General features: G+C 34.2%; 1 protein-coding gene and 1 long non-coding RNA gene across 5 annotated transcripts in view; one reads left to right on the top strand and one right to left on the bottom strand.

Annotated features, from left to right (window-relative positions):
- LOC145686159 (uncharacterized) overlaps positions 1-17,295 on the top strand; it is a 550,748-nt gene extending 533,453 nt beyond the window's left edge. For 2 of the 4 annotated variants that reach the window (XM_081759157.1, XM_081759158.1), the window contains one exon: positions 13,777-17,295. In XM_081759157.1, the coding sequence (XP_081615283.1) occupies positions 13,777-15,430 (1,654 nt within the window). In that variant the 3' untranslated portion in view covers positions 15,431-17,295. Of the gene's footprint in view, positions 1-27; positions 85-353; positions 418-13,776 lie in introns of all 4 variants that reach the window. The other 2 variants (XM_081759159.1, XM_081759160.1) reach the window with 2 other exon arrangements.
- Positions 1-23,988, bottom strand: part of LOC145686161 (uncharacterized) — a 44,017-nt gene that overhangs the window by 17,867 nt on the left and 2,162 nt on the right. The gene's annotated exons all lie outside the window — the stretch shown is intronic.

Genomic DNA, 23,988 nt, shown 5'->3' with positions numbered 1-23,988 from the left:
TCTTAAAAAAACATTGCTTCGTTTTAGGACTGATAAATCTTCGTAATGTATAGGAAACAGCAATTCCTGGACGTATATCAATGGGTAAAGTTTTAACTTTTGATTACTAACAGTTCACATATATATTTGCACATTTTGTAAACTAGCATTTAGGACAACAGAACACGATTAGGTGCAGTCCTTCTGTCTTTGTTTTTTTTTGCATTGTTTCGAAGTCTTGTGTTTATTTCTAATTTAATTGCTTGTTGATTGATTTATAGTTTTCCAATTTTGTGTTACATTTCCAAAAGAAAGAGATATTTTTGTTCTTTAAGTTAACTAAATCAACAGCATTTTATTTTGTACTGTTTCAGACTGTATTCTGTCAAATTGGAAAAATGACTTTCCTACCAACCTTTGAATTATGCATATTTATATGTAAGTGTACTAATTACATCTCTGGTTGTGGTTTTTGGGGACCTGTAAAGGTGTAGATGAATTGTTTTGGGAGTCAGTTGTTGGTGGTATCTAGTGGTGGTAATATAGAATGGGGATTTTGTCTTCATTACAGGATCATATAGTGTAGATTTTGATAGATATGTTATTATTGTTACACACAAATTTCAAAAAGCTATTTGAGTCAGCTTTTGTCCGGGATGTTACACAGTTATGAACCTTATGAACGAACTAGTTTGCTATTTTGATTTCAAATCGAATCACTAAGAAAGTCATAAAGTATTACAAAGAACTTTAATTTATATATTTTAATCCTCGTCCTAAAGATCAAGATGTGTCACACTTGAATTCATATATCTGACACCATCTTGAATGTTACAAAACTTATTGCTTATTTTAAATTGTTGCATTGTTTTCCAGTTTCATTGTCTAATAGAGACTAAAAATAATATAACACTAGGAACAAAAAATAAGTATGACTTAAAAGACGAGTATCGTCACAAGCAGAAGAACATTTTGATGTCAATACAATAATAGATACCTATTTTTATGAATTATCATTACGTCTATTATCATTACCAGTACAGTATCAATGCGCTGATTCTAAAGAAGTTCAAGGCAATGTGAAACAAAAAGATTATCAAGAAAATATTAAGTAATTCGTAACATTTAAAAGCATACTCTCAAAGAATAAAACGTGATAATAAAAGTAATTTTTGACGTGTATGTGGCCAACAACAATGAATAGCTATTATTATTTGTAGTGCATTTTTTATCATCTTAAGTAACTGCCAGTTTCGTCTGCGCCTGTTTGTAATCTGAACATCCACATTTACAAGAATATGAATATCTTGTGGAATAAAATATAATAGTAATAAAGTATAATTATTGACAGATCTATTTTCCAAATAATCAATAGATACCAATTTCGATTGATTGAATTGGTATATATTTGGTTGAATGACTAAATTACGTTGTTAGTAAAATCAGGGATTGCGATCAAAAATTAAATAAGGAATGCAACTACACTAGCTCAAACAGTTTTAGTATATTTTAAATTTAAGAAGTTCAGATCGCGCACGCTTCGTAGCATTTTCTATCAAATATTAAGTAGCATCTTCTTGTCTAAATTTATCATTGTTGGCTATCTCAGTCATTTAGCTCTAAAGCTGGCTAATTAAAATAAACAAACGTTGTCTGCTGTCAGATTCTTCAGAATGGATAATTCAATAGTGGAAAGCAACTATGTTAAAGACTGGAAGCAATAGTTGTGATTCAATAATGGGCGAAATGACGTTTGAGTGCCAGTTCGCGGACATTCTTGTTCATTGTTTGCAATTAGTAGTCTGTGTTACTACCAGTACTTAATGTTGAATTACTACAGTATTAATTAAAACAGGAATATTGTATACTTGTACAATACTCACGATTACTTACATATAAATGGTTAATAAAGGCTTAGTAGGTTATCACTGTTAAACTACAGAATTTTAAAATATCTGAACCTGTAATCATTAATGCCAATTTACATGGGACCAGGAGCTCGAGCTCATCCAAGGATAGCCTGTTTTTTAGTATTGTTATTCTCCCACATGGTATGCTATATATTAAGACTCTGACTGTTTTATTATATTTTAGAAATAAAGTCCAGTCACTTAATTTTGTATTTTTGGAGAATTTGTATTAATTACACCACACTAAGTTAAGGGTGATTTGATAATATGATGATTTAGTATTACTAAAATCGCTATAACACATTGTATCATCGTATTATTTGTCTGCTTAATCTGGCATGTAGTCTTAAAATAAGAATTTCCAATCTCAATTTTAAAAGAAATCCCTAGATGTGTATTAACATTTTATGATAAATGACCGTGTTACGTAAAAGTTTGAAACGGACGAGAAATAGTCACAAGGGATGGTAGGGGAGTACAGAATTAACAAAAAGTCTCTGTAATTTTTTAAAAAGATTTTTGTAGTATGAATATGGGGAGGGAGTACAGAAATCACTTTATTGTTTGCTTTAAAGAAAAGATTCGGAACATTTATTTTCGATCAAACATTTCAGTTTCGACTGATTTATTTCGGCTTCTTATGGAGAAGTGAACCTAACTTTTTACATGAAATTGATAAACAGAACATTTTCAACAAGACTACATTAACGAGTTTTTAAGCTAAACATTTAAAACAAATGTTCTCTTCGTGGTTGTGAGAATGGGAAGCCGTAAGTAGATGTGGGTGGCTAAATTTTCGCAAGAAGAAAATACTTAGTAATATATGTACAGCGGGGGACACTTCTAAATGGTACACCTTAGCCATAAATCTCCATATGGCTGTACCATTTAGAAGTGTCCCCCGCTGTACAATATTGTTTTTATATGCACTTGAATATCCGAATGGATACAATACGTTCTGTTCTTTTTCTTTTGTTTGCGGCTGATTTGATTCTACGGCTTATATCCTGTTCTAGTTAGATATGTAGCATAACTATAGGATTTGAAAAAAAAAAAAAAAAAAAAACAGTTGAAAAAAATTGTTCAATTATGTTGTATGTTGATCTGAAGCATATACTATAAAATAGTACACATAAGAGAATACAGTCATGGAAGAAGAAATAGAATAAAATGTATTTAGTGAATTATAGCCTTTTAGCTTTGGCGCTGAATGTAGATTGCAGCTTTTTAGTGCTTTTTGCTTGATTTTTTTTTACCACTGTAATATTAGGTTAAAAAATACATGTAAGCAATACAAAACATTGCTTACATTATGATTAAGCAACGTTAATTTTTAGGTTTCAATGTAGATTATTATTTGTCTATATTAGATTTATTCTAACCTATGAATTTTCCCGCTAATTAAGTATAACCTTGACCTGAATTCTTCAGTTAATTAACTTTTGATATGAATGCACACAGTTATGCCCCTTAACGTAAAGAGGATAGATGATTAATGGAAGTGAATGGTGATGGAAGAATTGGTGGAATGAAAAAAAAAAAAAAAAAAATAGAGAAAATGACAGGAACCAAAAGAAATACCCACAGATGCAATATTGTCCGTGCAGACCTAAATTGAACCAGGGACCCTTTACACCAAGAGGTGAATGTTCTATTACAATCGCCATATACATATTTTGGGACATGTGTTCCTCATAAATATATACGTGCAGTGCTTCCCAGCCTTTTCTTTGACTGGCGACACACTTTCCTCAGTACCTAGACATTGCAATACAGGCTAGATTAGGTTGAAATTCAGCATTATTGCTGCCATTGTGAACGCAGCATTGATTTTATTGATTTTTAACTTTTTAAAAACTTCATTATAAGAATAAAATGTATCCTGTGAAGTTTAGGCTCACAGGCTTTCTTACGGGCATAAAATTTATTTTTAAACTCTGCAGTTAAAAGGGCTGCAAGGCATTTCGGTTAGGAAAACCTACAATATTAAACTAGTTAAGGACACACTCCTCTCTCGGGGAGAGAGAGAGATAGATAGATAGATAGATAGATAGATAGAGAGAGAGAGAGATAAATAAATAAATAAATATTATAAACGTAAAATGAAGAAACAGAAAAGTATTCAAACAGAAAAATTGGACAAATAAAACATGCGCAAAACTTAGGTTATTGGAAACCTTTCACAAAACTAATCTGACTATTTTGTCTATTTTGTACAACTAGGGGTAAGAGTAGAAAACGTTGTGGCGGGGACAAAACCGAGAAATAAAATGCTACATGTGTGATGCATCTTTGATTTTCTTTAATAAAATAAATTATATGCATTACAGCTTAACGCTCCCTAGTTCAATCCTCGGCTAAGTAACTTTATGGTGGACAACATCGTGTTCGTGGGTTTTCTCGGGGTACTCCCGTTTCCTCCCACATTATTATCCACCAGTTCTTCCATCATTCATTTCTCATAATCACCGTCTCCTTTAGCCTAAAGGGCACATTTGTAGAACGCTCAACTGAAAGATTTCAATTCATATAAAATCTATATTTTTTTCTTATTTCTTTAGCTGCTAGCCAAAACAGATGCACATAGTGCTTATATGTATATAGTACGTAAGTAATGCAATGTATGTGAAAAAACCTAGATAAATAAGCCTAGATGTATAGCATTTGTAGAGTAAGAATACTTAAGATACATTATAAAAAATTAGAAGCCTAATAGCAGAGAGTTTGCACTTTTTTCATCGTAACATAAATTAAAGAATAAATAAATAATAAATAAAAGCATTTTTAAATTATGATTTGCAGATACATTAAGCTGTACAATTGTGTAAAAATGCTTGAAATTACGATACATCAGTAGCTGTTACGTTTGAATCCGAGAAATTTAATAGCAATTTGTTATAAAGAAAATCTTTGTTGCACAACTATGTTTTAAAAGAGGGAAGGAATTACACTGTTGTACTCCAGAATGGTATAAAAATATTGAATGTACAGGAACGAGCACAGAGGTTGCTCGTCTGGAAAGTCACATCGATTAAAGTAAAAATTCTATTACTTCAAATTAGGGGTAGAAAAGTAATCTAATGTTCTCATGCTGTATGCAACACGTATACAACATGAGCATTAAGTATTTTTTCCCTTCGTTTACACTTTAATATATACTGGTGTCACTACCCTTACGATCCACACCTGAACGAACATTAGCCTTGGTAGTAGATTGTTGTATTCGAAAGTTCTTCATCATCAGTATTCGATCATCAGTAATAAACTCAAATTTCACTTCGGAATTAAATAGAATTTCTAAAGTGCATATATTTAAATGTCTTCTGTGCACAAATTACTTACCAGGAATTAGGTATGAGGGACATTAAAACAAACTTAAATAAGAATAAACTGTAAGCTGTTTCAGTGAAATATAGAAACAGTCTTTCGCATCTTTCTCTTAAATAATTAATGATTAACCTAAAGTGTCCAATGTGTTTATTCTAACGAGCTCACTTTGAGAGCCGACCCTGCTATCATCTCGATTGCTCCAAATACGAAAGCCAAAGAATACTCTGGGCTCATATTTATTAGTCCATAACTAACATAAAACGTGAACATATGTTGGCCAACAAACAATTCTACTAATTACATATACTGAAAAAATATCCCAAGAACTAAATAATTGAAACTTAAATTTTTGTAATTTTTTCGGTATTTATGGTAGGATTCGGTATTTATCATAGGATTATGGGTCGGCCAGCTTAGCATGATTTGCAGTGTGTTTATATACTAGTTATGGACTAATTAATATGAGGGTTTCATGTGATTAACCGAGGATAAGAGCAGGAGAATCTGCTGAAATGATCTCTCCGGGATGAATATATTGTCACCTAAAGGTGAATAATATAATTTTGTTATAAGCTCTTTCGCCTTATCAGGCAGTGAGAGAAGAAGGAAATTTCAAAGAAAAAAGTGGTGACAAAACATCAGATTAGGCGCCTGACAATATGAAAAGTTTTTTTTAAAGAGAATTGTAAACACTAACCACAATTTAACTAAAGTTTTCGCTGGTCCTTTGTCATACTAGGAGAAAGAGAAACAGAATATGACGAAATGTCAAGGAAATAACTAATTTCTACCATTAAAACTAGTGCAGTGCTGGTTTTCAAAGTAATATACGACTATTATAATGTTCGTAGTAAACTTAAGGAGTTCAAGAAGAGGTGGTACAGTATCTTATCTGCTTTCTACATCGATTGCTATTTCAATATAATTCGCTTCTTTTATTTAGTAATAAAACATAATGGATACATTTTCAGCATAGAAACAGAATCTTATAAACTAGTATCGAGTATAAAACTACGTATTGGAATAATCCTATGAGCCAAAATTAGGTGTATTAGGCTAGGTATCTTATATTTAATTTAACCCAAAACTAACCAGGATTTCTCAGTCCATCAAAGTATTCTCAGAAGATTGCAAAACGTAATGATTGAAAATTCAGGTTGGCGTATTATGCTCAACACTAATTTGTAAATAACACGTACTTTATCGTATTAGAAAAAAGAATTGCAAATTGACTAATTATCACTGTCTTCTTATATATTACTCCATGCATAATATGAACCATGGTTACAATTTTCATTTGAGGCAACATGTTTCATCGATATATTCCGTAATCTTGGCAATATTTAGTACTCCGTACGTTGTCATCAACTGGTGGAAACTTTTCATAATACTTGCTTTTAGATATACAATAGTGTTTTATTTTTGTGTCAATTTCCCCCAGAGTTGATTAAAAGTTGTTGTTCTGTTCTTGGTAATTTCTTGTAAGTAGTTTTCAGATTTCATTCATTTGAAAGAAAAATTTCATAAACAGTCTGAAATTTCTTTCGAAATATTTACTTAAAAATTAGTTTTTGTTTTGCTTAAAGAAAACTACAGAGTAATATAGCATGATGCTTAGCTTACTACAGTTAAGTATTAGGTATTAAGCAAACTTATTCGAATTAACACAAACTCCATTGCAGTTAAAACAAGTTTTTAGTTAAATCGCTTTTGTTTAAAATCTTATAATTTTGTTTTTCTTTGTGTTCCCACTACAGTTTTAATTATTCGTGCAGGCAGCTTTAAATTGTCTAGTTATGTACTATATTTTGTACAAGCAAGATTCAATGGCCTTTTAAATCACTGATATTTGCACTTTCACGATAAATTTGGTGTTGCATGATTAATGTTTTAACATTAGCGCAATAAAGTACTAAAAAATGTTATTCGGACCAAAATTACATAAAGGAGAGACAAAAAGTCTCAATCAACTTCAGCTTCTAAGAATAATAATTATTTATTAAGATGTGAATATGTATATTTAATTCCACACAGTAATTTTGTATGAAATAATAATAGCAATTAAATTTCCTGAAGCTGCGTAGTTGATTATCATTCATGTCGTTTATCATAAGTGATACGATATTATGCACATTAATTATCAGTGATCTTAATTTCGAATCTCCACATGATTTTAACACTCATTAAGAGATTTCGAGTCGATTTAGTTTATAATTAGTTTCATTTAGCTTGAGTTTCTGGAAGCCAAAGTAAGCAACCCAAAAATAACCAGGGTTACGAATATTGAATATTTCTTACGTAATGAAGTTTAACTAGTACTTTCATCAACTCTAATTAGGCGCAAAATCTTCCTTGTGTTTCCGTACATCTCCTCTAATTACATTTAATTTTCCAACGTAGCTTCTATATATAAATTGATACAATTGAGAGAGTGTATATACAGTCCTTCACTGATAGATTTCTTTCGGCTTGAACAAGTTTACTCATAGGTACTACAATAGGACATACATGGTGTTAGTGAATATGTAAGGAACACGGGGAAAATTTTACACCTAGTCAGGAGTGATGAAAGCAGTTATACCGAAACACACTCTAGTATAAAATGAATCTCTGCGTATAAGTCCAAATTGACATTAATTAATTCAATGCTATTTAATACGCATAGCTTTCACAGTATACCAATAAATAGCTTCAGTTGTATTTTTTCTTAGTATTATTATTGGTTGAAGGATCCAACCAGTGTTTTACGAAGCTAAATTAATCTTCCTTTCAAGTATGAATATTGAAAATGTTGTAAAAGTTACTACTTTCGGCGTTACGTTGAATTTTCTAATAATTTCACATAGTTTATCACAATAAGTAATCAAAATTCATATTAAACAAATGAAGTTATAATGCAACCTCAGCTCCGACGTATGAAAATCAAAGTAATTTGATACTACATAATTATGTACAAAACACATGCAAGCAAAACAAACACAAACAAACACTGAACTTAAGAGCTCAATGGCTCATCCTCGAAATCGCGACAAAAATATAAGAAAAGATGTACAAAGCGTCTATCATATCTCATATCTCATTTGTCATCTACATTGAAAATTATAACAGAAGATAAATAGAATTGCCAGTATTGAAATAGCGTTTCAAGAGAAAGATACAGAACACTTAAAAAGGGGGAATTGGCGTAATCATTTTCTAAATACCTCTTACATACGAAAGTAGTTAATATTTAGATGCATAACAGATTTTGCTTTTATATTTTGGCTTGGGGGGGGGGGGTGAGACTATGTATTCTTTATAATAAAAGATTAATTGATCTTTTTTTCCTACTACTTCCTTGCTAACTAAAATATCTGATTGTTATAAATGCAGAGTACATTTTATAAATCACATTATTTGAATGGAATTATTTACGTGCAGAGATTGTAAATATTAAAATCACCAGTGGGTTTTCGCTATAGACTTGTTACGATAGGCCTATACATATATATTATAAATTAATATAAAATACAGAAAAGTAATATTTTTCTTTTCTTTTCATCCTTTTTTTGACTCGATTGTGTTTTCAGAAATGTCTCACACAGTATGGTTAAGTCATTGTGTAGTTGGAAGATAAGCAGAGTATGTATACCATCATAATTTTACTTCACATTACTCCTATTAAGAATCCGTATTGCAATCGTATATGAGAATTGTGTGTAGTATTGCTTTTCTAGAACTTGATATATTTTCTTTTTCTCTTTTTGAGTTTAAAAGACAGAAGAACTGCAAATCCAGGACGACTCTCAATTCCATTCCATATAATATTAAAATATATTAGTCCAAGTTTGGATTTTTTATTTTATTTTATTTTTAGTTTAGCGTCCCTTTCAGCAGCAAGGCTATATAAGACGTTGGCCTACAGTTTAACTAGGATCGGAATCACATGAGCTTCCGCCAGAAATCGAAGCAGTCTTCCACGCAGAGTAATTTTTAATGCAAGTTTTTACAAGTATTTAGTTAAATAAATAAATAATAAAGTAAGATATCGATATATTCATAGGGGAATACTGTTATGAGTGATCGCGTTTAAACCTACACCGCGTTTTTTGTGACTTAATTTCTGAAGTAGTTCACTACATCGCATTAATCACATCGAAAATAAGCGTTGTCATTAGAGAAGAACAAATTTGTTTTCCGTTATGTTCTATTGCTTTGTATCTTTAATTTATTGTAAATTGATTCACTGGATTACCATCGTTCTACATACTTCAATTAGTAATATGGAATAATGAAAAATGAGGGAAAGTTACAACTCTTAGAGGGATTTATTACTGAGGTCAAAATAGTTATAATGGTGGACCGTCCGGGACGTCCTTCAAACGCTTGGGTGAACGAAAAATTTGATGTGGCCACGTCGAATGTGCATTTTTGGCCGTAACATTGATCTACAATTCAATAAAGTAGTTACATATGTTTTTGGCTGTAACATTGATCTGTGAATCCATAAAGTAGTTACTTGTATTCTTTCCAGGGGCAAATCCAGGACGGACTTCTGGGAGTTCGGTAGGTTGTAATACTGCTACTTAGAGCTACTTTTAAGAGCTCCAAACTCTGGGATGGGTTTTATTTATATATAAAATAAGAAAGTTTCCTCTTCTGGGAAGGCGATCGCCCCCCTGGATCCGCCCATGATTTTTTCCAGATGATAATCAAAACCGGCAGACATTTAGCATCTTTACGTATTATGTAAATGAATAGAAATAAATGCAACTCACTTGCTAACAGAGGAGCAAACACACACACACACACACAAACTGTTAAAGATGTAACCTAACATTTCTCGGAAATAATGTAACTTGTACCGATGTTAATAGATAGATAGTATCAAAGTTTATCGATTTTAATTCGCATCTGGCGTCGATCGATGTAACTGCTTATTTATTCATGGAGCAACAACAGCAGATGCAGTATTCTTTTTATATGAGGGTGCAAAACAAAAGTTGCCTATTAAGTTCGCACTTGCATATCTGGTTGTAATACTTAACCGCGATTCTTCAATCCTTTCCCGTCGTCAATTATCTTCTGCTGTCCTCATCTACATCGATAGTACAACGCGTTTCAGATGTTGGTCGAATCCTGCTTCCTCTACAATTGACGTCGATGAAACCAACATCAGACAATCGATCAACGGGTAGGTGGTAGGTATATGCATAATATCGATACAGTTTCCCGGCATCATCTGAAAAAGAAATACGCGAGAGGCTGAACCAAATTGGCTCAGTTTTAACGGCTGCCACCGTAGCAAACTACGGAAAGAAAGAAAAGCTCTCCAGATTTTTGGAATAATTTGAAGATAACTAGAGATGGACTGTAATCACAAAGTACGGTGGATACCATACGCACTTAGTAGTAACTAAGATGAATTAACTAAGTTTTTACAAAATGAAGCGTTACACTATTCATTTAAAGTATAACGTATTGGTAGAGACGATTATATACAAAGATTAAAACATAAACAATTTCATATCGAACATTGAATTAAATCGTAATAAGAAATGTGGAATAACGTAACATTCATAAGAGTTTCAAAATATATCCTTCATTGTATATCTGTAATGCGAATTATCACCAAGCCACTGCCAAGTTGATAATAATGCCTAAAATTTAGCATATTTAGAACTTTGTCAAAAGATGCACTATTTCAGCGTAATATATATTAATTTCGGGCCTATCAATATAACGTCTGCATATGTACATATCTTATCTCAACAATGAGAACATGCAAAATATCCTTGTCCTAAATACCACCTCTGTAGCTAGCGTTCGTATGTTATTAAAATAATAATTACCAGGGTAAAGATCCCTTATGTTTATTGCTGATAAACCTGTTGTATTGAGATAGTTTGGAGTGGTAATAATGCTATCATAATGAAAGTGTATTGTATGTATCTTACTTACGTCGCAGCTCTCGTATTGCTAACATGGATATCTTAAAAGTAAAGAAGAAACATTAGCATAAATAATCATAAGAAATGATTATATTAAGTTCTGATAAGAATAAAGTTATATGCAATAAAGTTATAAGAATTAAATAATAAGAATAAAGTTACATGCAATAAACTAAGAGAATAAAAGTGTGTATATATATATAAGTAAATAAGACAACGAAAATAAATAAAAAGGAAATGCAACATGTTTATCTGGTACGCTGAACAACTCCCGGAAACACCTAAAACCACCTTGACGATCCACCTGAAAAAGAGAAAAAAATCAGTTAGAAAATAAAGAAATACACGTACAAACCTTTAATTTACCGCTGCCTAATTGAAATATCGTAATTTATTCAACAAATAGCTATAGAGGTTCAAATTCAGTGGAACCAACACTTGAGTCCCAGTAATTTATTTCAGCTCTTGTCATCAGGGAAGATCGTTTGGAAGATGTTGCATGAACTGACTATACTGCCTATAATCAACCACGAAACTTGTCGGATAGTCTGTTACCTGTAACACACATGTTATTGTAATTTGCATTACAGATATACGATAAACATACTTTGAAATTCTTACGAATGTTACACGCTATTCTGGATTTCCGATTACGATTTAATTCAGTGTTCGATATGAAGTTATTTATGTTTTGATCTTTATATGTAATAATTTCTATCAATACATTGTACCTCAAATGAATACTTTAACGCTTCATTTTGTAAGAATTCAGTTAATTCATCTTAGTTAGTACGAAGTGCGTACGGGATCCAACCGTACATTGTGATTATAGTCCATCTCTAATTATCTTCAAATTATTTCAAGAATCTGGAGAACGTTTCCCCCCTTATTTTCTCCGTAGTTCGCTACGGTAGAAGTCGCTAAAACTGGACAAATTTGGTTCGGTCTCTCGCGTATTAATTTTCAGATGTTGGGAAACCGTATCTACACTATACCCCTACCCATCCGTTGATCAATTATCCGATGCTGGTTGCTCGACGTTAATTGTAGAGGAAACAGGATCCAACCAACATCTGAAACACACTGCGCTACTGACGTCGACGAGGATATCAAATGATGATCAACGACGGAAAAGGTTTGAAGAACCGCGGTTATGTCTTACAACAGAAGTGTAAGTATGATCTTAATAGACGACTGGTTGTTTTGCACCCTCATATGAAAAGGATCGAGTGAGGAATCTAGTGCAATTAGGGACTCAGCCAAGATTTCAATGAAAATGACCGTCTTGAAGAGAAAACAGTCGAATTCCATTAAATGGAAATTAATCTGGAAGATTTTAGGCAGTGCAGGTCTCGAAGAGTATATCATTATATAACATTTCGCTTTATTATTAACATCCGATGTACTTTACAATATATTCGTGTTGACGAAACTACAATGAAGAAGTAAGCACCACCTAACTGGCGTTTCGTTAGAATATTAGTCCAGGTTTTTTTTTTTTTTTTTTTTTTTTTCAGAGTCAAGAGAAAAATTGTATTGAAATAAACTTCCGTAATCGTTAAATTGTATTTATTCTTTCCAAGCACATTTTTCTTTATATATATTTTGTTTTGTTTTATTTTTTGAGTTTAATGTATAAAAGTTGTGAATTAAGTGCTATTCAGAGCTGAACTGACCTTTCTCCCAAGTAGAAGGCAATATGTATCCCATAACTCTTCATAAATTTCGATGAGAGAAGTATAATCGACCACTTACCGTGTTAGTGACACTTTACTCTTCGAAAATTTTGGAAGACTTCATTCCATTTTTATACAGAAAGGAACATATTGCTTAAGAAGCAGCTCTTTGGCGCGCAATAGTATGAGCTATGCTCGGCCGAATGATATTGGTTCTCGTATTTTTAGTCTTCTAGTCCAGTTCTCTCTCTATTGAAATCTCTTTATTAAAATCCTCTTACAGTTGATTCTCATAGTAAGCCAATACCGAGAATTGTATTGCTACTGGAAATTGAACGTAAGTAGAACACATACACAAAATCCTGGTGTATTAACTGCCAGTTGTCAAATCAGAGATATCAAAGCTGTTAAAAGAAAGATAAAACTTATTTGCATTGTTTTACGGATAGAAACAAGAATCGTAATGAATTACTAGGATAAATATCGAATAATGAAAGAAAGATTTTTACTCATCAGAGCACTCAGAAAATAAAAATGATAAATCTTGACAGTAGACGATTCATCGACGACTTATCGCTTTCTTCAATACGACTTCTTAAAAAATCAACGTTACTGCACCGTAGAAACAAGTAAAATAGTACCGATAATGTAACACGCCAAGCGTCGTTTATTTCTTAAAGGAGCCGTACTGGAGAAAGCGACAAGTTGTGGCCGCACATCTATGGTCAAGATCGTCTGAGTGCTTTCGTGAGTAAACTTCTTACACTAGGAACAAGAATCGTTAACGACACTTTTCTTTTGTCAACTGTGCGTGTAAATCTTTTGAAATTCTAATTGTAATTTTGCTTTTCTTAAATATTGATCTTGCCTCCATTATACGTAGTTATAAGTATGTTTTGTTTATTTATACTATTTGCTGAAGAATAACAACCATATTTTTCTTATTTATAGACCATCACCTCATCTATCGCCCAAATCACCTCACATAGAAACTCAACTTGAACTGACCGATACATCACCACCTCAATCACCGAAAGTCAAAGCAATTGTGGAGAAGAATGACTCTGTCTCTTGGGTTCTGGATATGAATGAAACCCAAGAGATCCTCTTAGCCAAGATCCAAGCGGCTGTTCGAAGAAGCCATCTTTCCACACCACCACTCTCATCTTCATCGCCATCACCATCGCATCCAGCGGATTCTCGGTTGAGAGTCTCTCCTGGCAGAACCATGCCTCCTACTAAGAAAACTCGATTAGAATGCGGTAAACAGCAATCAGTGGCGTCTGGTCGACGTGGGAAAACTACACACTTGCGTGAATCGAGGCCTGGTACAAGGCAACCGTGTCCTGTCTCCGAGAGATCTCGCTCCGTATCCACAGACTCTGAAAGCTTGGATATTGAAGTTGATAAAGACTGGAGTTGCGAGAAGAAAAAGGGTCCAAAGTCTCGTTGGGGAGATAAGTTACCAGGGAGGGGTCTCGCAAAGAAATTCGGTGAACAACATGACTTAACTGATGGATCTGCGGAAGATATCCAGATAAATAAAAACTGTTCCTTGACAGTTGAAGACAATACAACGTGTGAGGAAAGACAGGATTCTGTGAAAACCAACGGTGAAAATTTTCAAGACGAAATCCAAGTAGTCAGTGAGAATGATAATGTTGAACAGAGCGATTCGCTCAACCTGTCAAGTGGTGAAAGTGGTGTTGAAATAATAGACGTAGTGCAAGAGGGCAAATGGCGAGTTATTTCGTCGATGAACTCTAACGAAAATGTGATGAGTATTAGGGATGGGGAAAAATTAAAGACTGTAGAACTATGTAGTTTGGACTCTAGTTCCAAAGCTGAGCAATTGGCTTCTAAAATCCAGTCGCGATTGCTGAGTAATGTCCGAGATGAGCTCCTCGACTCGTTGTCACGGAGTAGTTCTCCTCTCTTTGAACCTGTTGACCTTCTTAATTTGTCTGAGGGTGAAGGGGACGGCGTGGACGGCGACGGTGAAGGTGAGGATTCCTCATCAGGTTCCAAAGAGACCGGAGAACGAGAATCAGTCAATTCTCTTCACGAAGCGACCAGTATTTCAATGTCTATTTCTACAAATAGCAACGCTTCTTATTCCTTAGATGCCAAATTCAGTGCCTCTGGTGGTGCTGACAAGGCTCCGGCATCTGCCTCATGTCATCCCTCATGTGACTCAGCACCACATGTCCTGAGTTTGATCTCCCGTTCTCAATTACCAGGTGGGGGTACGGTCCTTCCTAAGGAAGCCGCAGGGGAAGCTATGATCTCAGAGGATATCTCCGATGACACACAGGGAGAATCGGATTGTGAAGTCCCTGGCAGTGAGCAGTCATCAGAAGGGTCTAGTTTCGTTCAAGCAACCACAGAATCCCTTTTCAGTGACAGATATGGAGAACAAGACGGTGGTGACGATCGAAAGAGTACGTTGCCTGTCACTGGAAGTCGTGCAGCCTCACTTCTGCGACCTCAACAGCTCTCTCCTACACCAGATTCAAGCCATGGGGTTGCCCAAACTGATTCCACAGCAATGGATTTAAGCTGGTCTGAAGATATGGAGTTAATGCCTTCTGAATCTGAAGGTTGAGCTGTTTATTGCCTATACAAACATACGTTTGTTTGAAGTGCTGCTGATTTTAGACTGCTAACCGTGATTCAGACGTATCTATTACCATCTGTAAGATGCGTCTCTCTAAGCCAGGTGAATTTTATCTGTATCATATTCATGAGAATCATACTTCTAGTCTGTTTAGTTTGTTAATTTGTACAGAAAAGTATGAATGGATTGGCTTATGATTTTTATGTTGTTGACATGGTGAATATAAATATATATATATATTGCACCATTGACAGAGAATGTAAAATTTAAAACGTTGGTGCTATTTAATGTAAAAACGATGTACTGAAGAAATACTGTTTTAAAACAATAGTGTTGCTACTAATAGTAGTAAAGTACAACTAGAGATTGAGCCAAATTTAAAATTGAACATGTAATTATTTCCTCTAAATGTTTACATTGTAATGTGGTTGATTTTTAAAAGGTCCATATAGACCTATTTTCTCGTGCTCCATTATTATTATTAATAATAATTATTATAATAGTGTTAAAACTATATTAGATATTATATCAACCGCAGACATAAGCAGGGTCTTTGAGATTTGAGGTGGTGTTACATCAAGTAAAACTGATCTGTGATCTTTAAAAAGAATAAGAAAATACATAAATATATAATAAAAAGATGGATCTTCCTTCATAAAAAAATAATGAAACAAATATACATTAGTTTTCTCTGTCATGACTGCAGGAAGAGAGAGAGAGAACTTGAAAATGTGTATGTAGTATCTTGTCGACTTTATTTTATTTTATTTTTTAAAGAAAAGGAGAAAATGTGAATAAACTGAGAAACATATGAACATTTTTTTCGTTCAGTGCAATCTTCTGCAATTTCACATGTTAATTAATTTCCACGTATTCCAAGTATTATCAAAGAAAGCAAAGTTTTGGATGTGTTTTCCAAGTATACTGTATTTACAGGAGTGAGCAACAACAGTGTATAAGAAATAACATGTTCGAGAAGTTATTTTTTAGTAATACGAGCGAGTAGTTGACGCGGTTTGAAATGTTGAGATTGTAAAAAAAAAAAGATAGTTTTTAGAAAAGCGTGTAAAAGGGAGAGAGAAAGTTAAAGAAAGTATGAGAGAAAGTATACCCTTTTCAGTTGTATTTTCCTCAGGTAAAAGAAATGAAAAAATGATAAAGATAAAGCCATTTTGATGACTACTAGGCTGTAAAGTGTGTCTCGAATGGTGGATTTATGTAATTAGACTGTACTTAAACAAATACAAAACAAACCAAGAAATATTTTACTATTAAGTTTGTGCTGTTATTCGTTTCTTTTTTTTCTTTTCTTTTTTTTTTTTCGTTCTTAGCTGCGGCGGTCTGTAAGAGAAAGAGAGTGTATGTAAAGTTATGTATTTAAGAAAAAACAAACATATTGTGAGGCAGCTGGTACTGGTTTGAATTTTGTTAGTTGTATTTTACGTAATCGAACAAATGAAGCGACCACTTGGATAAGCAAGGACATTATTATTATCATAATGACTATGTAATATACTAGCAGTTTAATAGCAGAGCAGCCGCATCAATCATTTACCAGTGAATGTTGTCCAAAGATCAATCTGGCAGAAATAAATAAAGAAAGAAAGAGAGAAAAATAAAAGACACTCGTTCTATGAATACTTGTCTTTATCGTAATAAGAAAATATGTACTACTTTGACTTGGTTGGTCTGTCGCGACAAGCTACACATTTTATACATGTGATGCTTTTAATCTGCCATATTTATTTCCATATTTTTACCACCAAATTTGTTTGCATGTTTTTTTTTTTTCTGTTGTGGTTTTGCTGTTCAGAAATTTAAAGAAAAAGAGAGAAATAAATGCTTCAAATATACTTTTATATTTTATTTTTTACTATATCATGTACTAATGTTCTTTCTTTTGTGTTAATATTTGGGGACTTGAAGCACAGCTATATAGTCTAGGCACTTGCAACTCTTGATCTCGAGATATGTTCTGATGTACGTCAGTGACAAAAGTTCTTTCCGTTTGATGAAATTAGTTTCGTAAATAGCTTCATAATGGAAGGGCAATTTGAGTACAGTTTTCAGTAAATAAAAAAGAATGTAATTTTCTGTACGTTTCAGGCATATCACCGTTATTCCCAATATAAATTGTACTAAGCGAAAAGAACTTTTGTCACTGACTGTACAAGGTAATATTAAGTGCATTGCAGGTATTTTAGAGGCACTATGCATATAAGTGATGATAATTAGTGTTAGTAGCGTGCTTCACCACTCGCATTAACGAGAAAGAAATAGACATGAAATCTCTCTGATAACTATGAATTGGGATACATTTAATATTTGGAAACCAACATGTTAATTTTGTCAAAAAGGTAGTAACTAATTTTGAGAGATAGGAAAGACAGGTCTATGTAACTATAAATCTATGAAGTGGTCTCACCCATGAAGTATAATTTTAACAAAGTCCTTCGCACTAATCCTTTCTACATCAGCGAAGTGCCTCTATTCAACATTAACCACCAAGTATCCCGAGTTAACTCCCTTCAATGGTTTTGTTCTCGACTCGTGTATGACGTAAGATAGTAAGCGTCGAAAGATTTCCACGTGTGGCCAAAAGTCATTCGTGGAATATTCAAAACTACAAACTCAGCTTGTCCGCTTTGTCCTGTCGTTCGTTCGTTCGTAAGTCCAAATGTCCAAACCTCTAACAAGGACATGACATAGGGGTTCTTCTCTATGTGGCAGAAGCTTACCACACCATACAAGCCAGAAAAGAATTTAAAATTTTGCAGTTTTCCGAAGCTTGACTTTAGGATATCCTGTAATAATGTAGAGATGGCTTTCAAGAAAGCACAACGTTGCGTGACTTGTGTAACACAAGCGAAGAACAGACCATTGAACGGACAAGATAAATACAATGACCGAATTAAATGCAAAGAGGCTGAATTTACGAAGCTGAATAATTGAAGGCTCGCTGTAGAAAACAATGTAAGTGCCACCTTGAAACTTTCACTTATTTTATTATTATTTATTTATTTATTTATTTATTTATTTATTTTTTGAATACGTTTACGCCTTAGTTAGATTTTCATACTTGGTTATATGCTAGGTTGTAGTTCTAAGCAATAGTATTTTCTGTTTTATTGACGCTTGGTCACAATTTACTTTCTTTTGTCTCTACTTTTACAGTAACTTTTGTGTTTGGCACTTACATTGTTTTCTACTGCGAGTCTTCAGTTAAGAAATAAATAGTTGCAAGTAAAGACGACAAAGGTAAATGTTGAGTGGTGGGAAGAGCTGCTGTCCTAAGGTTTATTTCTATAAGTTACAATTAATCAATTGAATTCTTTTCGATTTCTCAGACTAATTGAGATCAAAAGTTTTGATTAATAAATGCAAAGGAAGTCGTAGTGTATTTCGGTAGTGACGTCATGAACTTCCAGAACGACGATGAACTCCAGGCAGCTACTCCGATGTATGCAGCTTGTGTTCCGTGTAGAGCTGGGCTCACAATAATACAAAAGATCGTCTCTCTTGTCTCGGGGCCCGGGGGCTATACATGTAACATAATAAGAAAATTTAAGAGGTAAAGCACTGATGCTTGAGGAACTTCTCAAGTAGTTAGGATCAAACTACCATGTTATTGATAAGTCCCTACAATTGAAAATTATCTTTTAACATTTCAATCTGTGACAGGGACTTCACCACACAGTTAAGCGTCTAGAAAACTAATAAGTAACTCAAGTAACTAGTTTCGAAAGGTTAAATAGAATTTATCTGTACATATGTTAGTTTCGCAGTTAATTTCTGTGATGATGAAGTCGACTTCTTACAAGCATGTAAACGCAAATGACCCAATGAATTGGAAATATTATTACAGAACTTGAGATTCCGATATCATTCTATGAGCGTAGTAGATTTAAATCGTTGGTAATTGAACCTTCATGTAACATATATGCATGCTTACGTTTTGGTATTTATAATATAATATATGATAGTCGGGGTGTGTATATCAAGGTTGCCTATATTATTGAAGAGTCAGTCCAACTTATATGAAACTGATCGTCTTCTACTGTGTCAGAGAAAGTGGACGTTCCTCCAAGCAAGCACGAACAAGTGTTTTAATCATAAGCAGGAGGATGAGACGCAACCGGAAAGCTCTATGGGCATCTCACAGGTAACTACGGAGGAAATGATTCTCTTCAGATAATTGAGCTGAGCAAGAAAGGAAAACAAATTTCTATTCAGAGTATTTTCGCAGATTATGATGCATCATTAAAGAGAAAAATTAGACGATGTGTGCAAGTGTACGTTTAATACATCGCCTGTAAGACCGTCATTTTGCCTTTTGTTTTTCTCGTTCACGTTGTTTCGGGTTACAAACTTAAAATTTATCTTATAGGAATGACTCAAATATTGTTTCTAAACTTATTACACGGTATTTTGAATGGTCATTATTTTTTATATGGACACACACGTTGATGGATTCATTAGTAGTATGCGTGTTGGAGTAGGGATTAATGTGACATACATCAACTATTTTTTTAATTACTGAGGATATGAACGCTCTCATCAATACGTGTATCTAAAAAATAATTGTAACAGTTTCAGCCTTAACAGCCAGCAATATCGGGGAGAAATTCTGATATAAAGAAACACACTTTTAACTTGAAATTAGAATAATCAACATTTTGCACAAAAACTACCTTAAAGATCTATATTAAACATATCTATCAAATGATGCAATAATTCTTCCATTTTTATATTTTCTTCATTTTTTCTTTCTTTCTTTTTTCTTTTTTTCTTTCTTTTTTCTTTTTTTTTTTTACATTCCATGAAAAAATATTGCTCAAAGGACTTTCAAAATTTAGATTCCAATAATCTTTCAAAGATCCTAAGTACGTAATTTGCGTCTGTAGATTAATTACGAGGAATACTCAGCAATGAATGGTATTGCCATCTCTCGGTTTATAATAGTTACTCTTCGCGCCACTTGTCGGCGCGAGAATGAACTATATCCTTGTATTAGATACATTTAGACTTTATTTGCAACCACATTGTGCTCAGTCGAGCTGCAGCAATTGGTGGAACCGCATGTTTTTTCGCTGCCTTCTTTCGCTGTTTTTTCGTAGCTGCCTAAACGATTGTCTCCCGCAAGTAACGTTACTTCATTGAATTTTGTGTGCGCTTGTCTTCTGCGGGCAGCCTTACTTTATGGAATTGTATAGGGTCTTGAACAAAAAAGCTTCGATTTCCTACGAAGAACTCTCGAGAAGTTTTGGAGAATCATCCTATTGTAGATGGCACAAAACAGTTCAGAATGACCGGAAGAAGGCCCACTAGTCAATACTGTAGTCATAATTCGCACTGACCCACAATTCGCTGTTCGACAGTTTGCAGACGTTTGAAAATAGCAGTGGGAGACACTCATAATTCTGAATGACCATGTTCATATATCTAGTGTGTGTAACGATGGGCAACACATTTCTGAACACGAAAGGCATTTCTGCGGTGCATGCATCAGACACAGTTTTTAAAAAATAATTTCTTTGAAATTAACACCATCCAGATAGTTCTGCAGAGACCGAAACAAATGATAGTCTGGTGGTTCCAGGTTTTTTACTTGATCCATTAAAACCTTCGAACCGAGTTCTCGTAATTTCTGACGGATCGTTAAAGATGTATGAAATTGAGCATTGTCAGTGTGGTATGACACGAGTTTTTCTGGTGATAAGTTCCAGTCGTGTTTCTGAATTGGTAGATGTAACTGCGCTAGTTGTCTACAGTACAGGTCCGAATTTATCGTTCTTCTTGGCGGCAGCAGCTCCTGATGATATATATGGCTTTCTAATTCCACTAAACAACACAGCATAACCTCCCTGGGAGTTCATGTAGACTTTGCCACAGCCTGGGACTTCTCACTTCGACCACGATCTTTTTCGTATACATTGTTGTAGCTTATCCACTTTTCGTCACTCGTGAGGAACGATATCAGAAATGGCTCGATTTTCTGTTGCAGTAGAGATTCGAAAACAGATCTAGTAAATATTTTTTGAGTCAGATCATGTGGCATTCAAACATCAAGCTCCTCTTTGAAGACAGCATTCTCCAAATGGTTTAGCACTGTTTGGTGATTGGATATTTATATAATTGGAGATGTCATGACTAGACATCGGATTTTTTATAAACTTGAAATTCATGAAAATAGTATGCAACTATAGTGTTAAATGTGTTAAAATATGCACTTAATATGCATTAACAATGATGCAATAAAAGAGAGCATTTTCAAACATGCAACAAAATTATAACATGTGACAAAACTTATGAAAACCTTAAGTTTAAAATTTGCTGCGAATACGTTGAATGGTATGGCCTCTAGGCAGTGATGTTATTGTAATTTTTAACAACTGGGAGATAGGTAGGTAGATCTCTCTCTCTCTTAGGAAACAAAGTATACAAGGTGGACAAAAAGCGCTTTTTAAACTTTTTTTTTATTATTGGATACCACAAGTGACAGGTAGGAACCTAGACGGCATCCTAATACAAGGTAATGTGACAAAATTAGGTAGCACTATGAAAATCTAAGAAACGAATTATCCAATATAGATGGTTGTCAAAAGATATTGGAAAGATCTTAATCCAGCAATGGATCGACAATTGTTGATGGTATATATGCGTTTCAAATATAAATAACCATGACCACTACACTCATGTGACCCCAGTTTTCATTCTTGATATCTAACCATTTGAGATTAAGAAATAATCGCTTACACCTTATGTTTAACCCTGTAGCTGTAAGACTCGAAAAACAAAGATAGTTAAACTAAAATTTACTGTTCCTGCGCATAACTAGGTAAAATTTATTATGTCGTCTGGGTATAACAAACGGTTCTGCGAACTCGAAATATTTTAACAACCGGTTCTAACGAACCAGTACGAACCGGCTGAATAGCACCACTGCCTCTAGGCAAGTGAACATGTTTACATCAGAACGAAAGAACGGACGGATATTCAAAAATCACTTTTTCGGTATGAAGGGCCATGAAACGTGTAAATCTGTAGAAACCTCGATTTCCATTTTTTTCCCCCGATCACCATACTTTCTTCTCTCCTTTCGTTGCTTGAAAATAAACAATCAAACTCTCATTACTTGGATGAGGATTCTTGTTTCACCAGCGAGCAGAAACGAAGACAGTCTCAAGAACATTGGCTAGTTTACTCAGTAGTGATTTGCACTTATTAGAAAACTACGCAATTATATTATTATTTGATTTCTGCCATGTCATGAAGAGAAAATAATAATGATATAACTGGTGAACACTGTTAAGTGAGAATTTTTCCACACATTAGTTCTATACAATCATTACTAAGAAACAAATATTTACAGTTTCTTTACTTCGGCCTAAAATGAGTCTCAGTGTTACGCACAAAGTATGCATTTTGTTAGAGGATTCTGGCGATTGTAAAGTCTGCAGCTGGCATTATTAAGAATTAAAATAAGTGGTTGGTAGTGATTTATTAATATGCATGACTGCTTCAAGATACAACAATTTTGTGTCCATCATCATGTCTGCAAATTTAGCAAGTTTATGGAATTTCTACTGTTCGTTACATTGTTCATAAACAAATAAATTAGTAAAGCTCTGCTAAATATCTTTTTAAAAATTTATTTTATTATCCAGCATTTTCATCATTATTACATGTCATCGTGCGTTTTGAACTTTTTTTTTCCATACTACTATAGTTACGACTCTACTAGATATCGTAAGTACGAGGGCTATCCAGAAAGTAGATTACGTTTTCGTCTGTGTCCGCTAGGGGCGGGGCTAGGACGGCCATCTTGGAGTCAGAGCGTTGCGCAGCTCAGTCGGCATCTAGCCGTGCTAGTGAGAGGTTCGTGCTGTGCTCCGTTAAGATACTGTGACGGTTTGAAATGTCTGCGTTAATTGAAAATCCCGCGAGCTGCGAGGTGCGTGCAGTAATAAGGTTTCTGACAGCAAAAAACTGTAAACCGATAGAAATCTATCGGCAGCTGTGTGAAGTGTATGGGGACAACATTATCACTGAAGGTGGAGTGCGACAGTGGGTCATAAGATTTAAAAATGGCCGAACCAATGTTCACGACGAAGATCGAAGTGGGAGACCCAGCAAAGTGACTGCCGAACTTGTCGAAAAAGTCGATGTTAAAGTCCGTGAAAATCGAAAGTTCACAATAACGGAACTTTCTTTGAGTTTTCCACAAATTTCGCGAAGTTTGTTGCACGAAATCATCAGCGAAAAGCTTGGTTACCACAAGTTTTGTGCAAGATGGATTCCAAAAATCTTGACAGAGGACCACAAAAATCAGCGAATGGCTGCAGCGTTGCACTTTTTGGACGCCTACAATAAGGATGGTGACTCTTTACTCGATCGCATCGTTACTGGTGACGAAACATGGGTGAAACACGTGAACTGTGAAACGAAATTGCAATCAATGCAGTGGGGGCACACAGGTTCTCCCCAAAAACCCAAGAAATGCATGCAAACAATGTCGGCAAGGAAGATGATGGCGACTGTTTTTT

Source organism: Thermobia domestica, chromosome 5, assembly GCF_964235325.1.
Source record: "Thermobia domestica chromosome 5, izTheDome1.hap1.1, whole genome shotgun sequence".
In the NCBI taxonomy this organism is placed as follows: domain Eukaryota; kingdom Metazoa; phylum Arthropoda; class Insecta; order Zygentoma; family Lepismatidae; genus Thermobia; species Thermobia domestica.
This window is presented reverse-complemented; position numbering and strand designations above follow the sequence as displayed.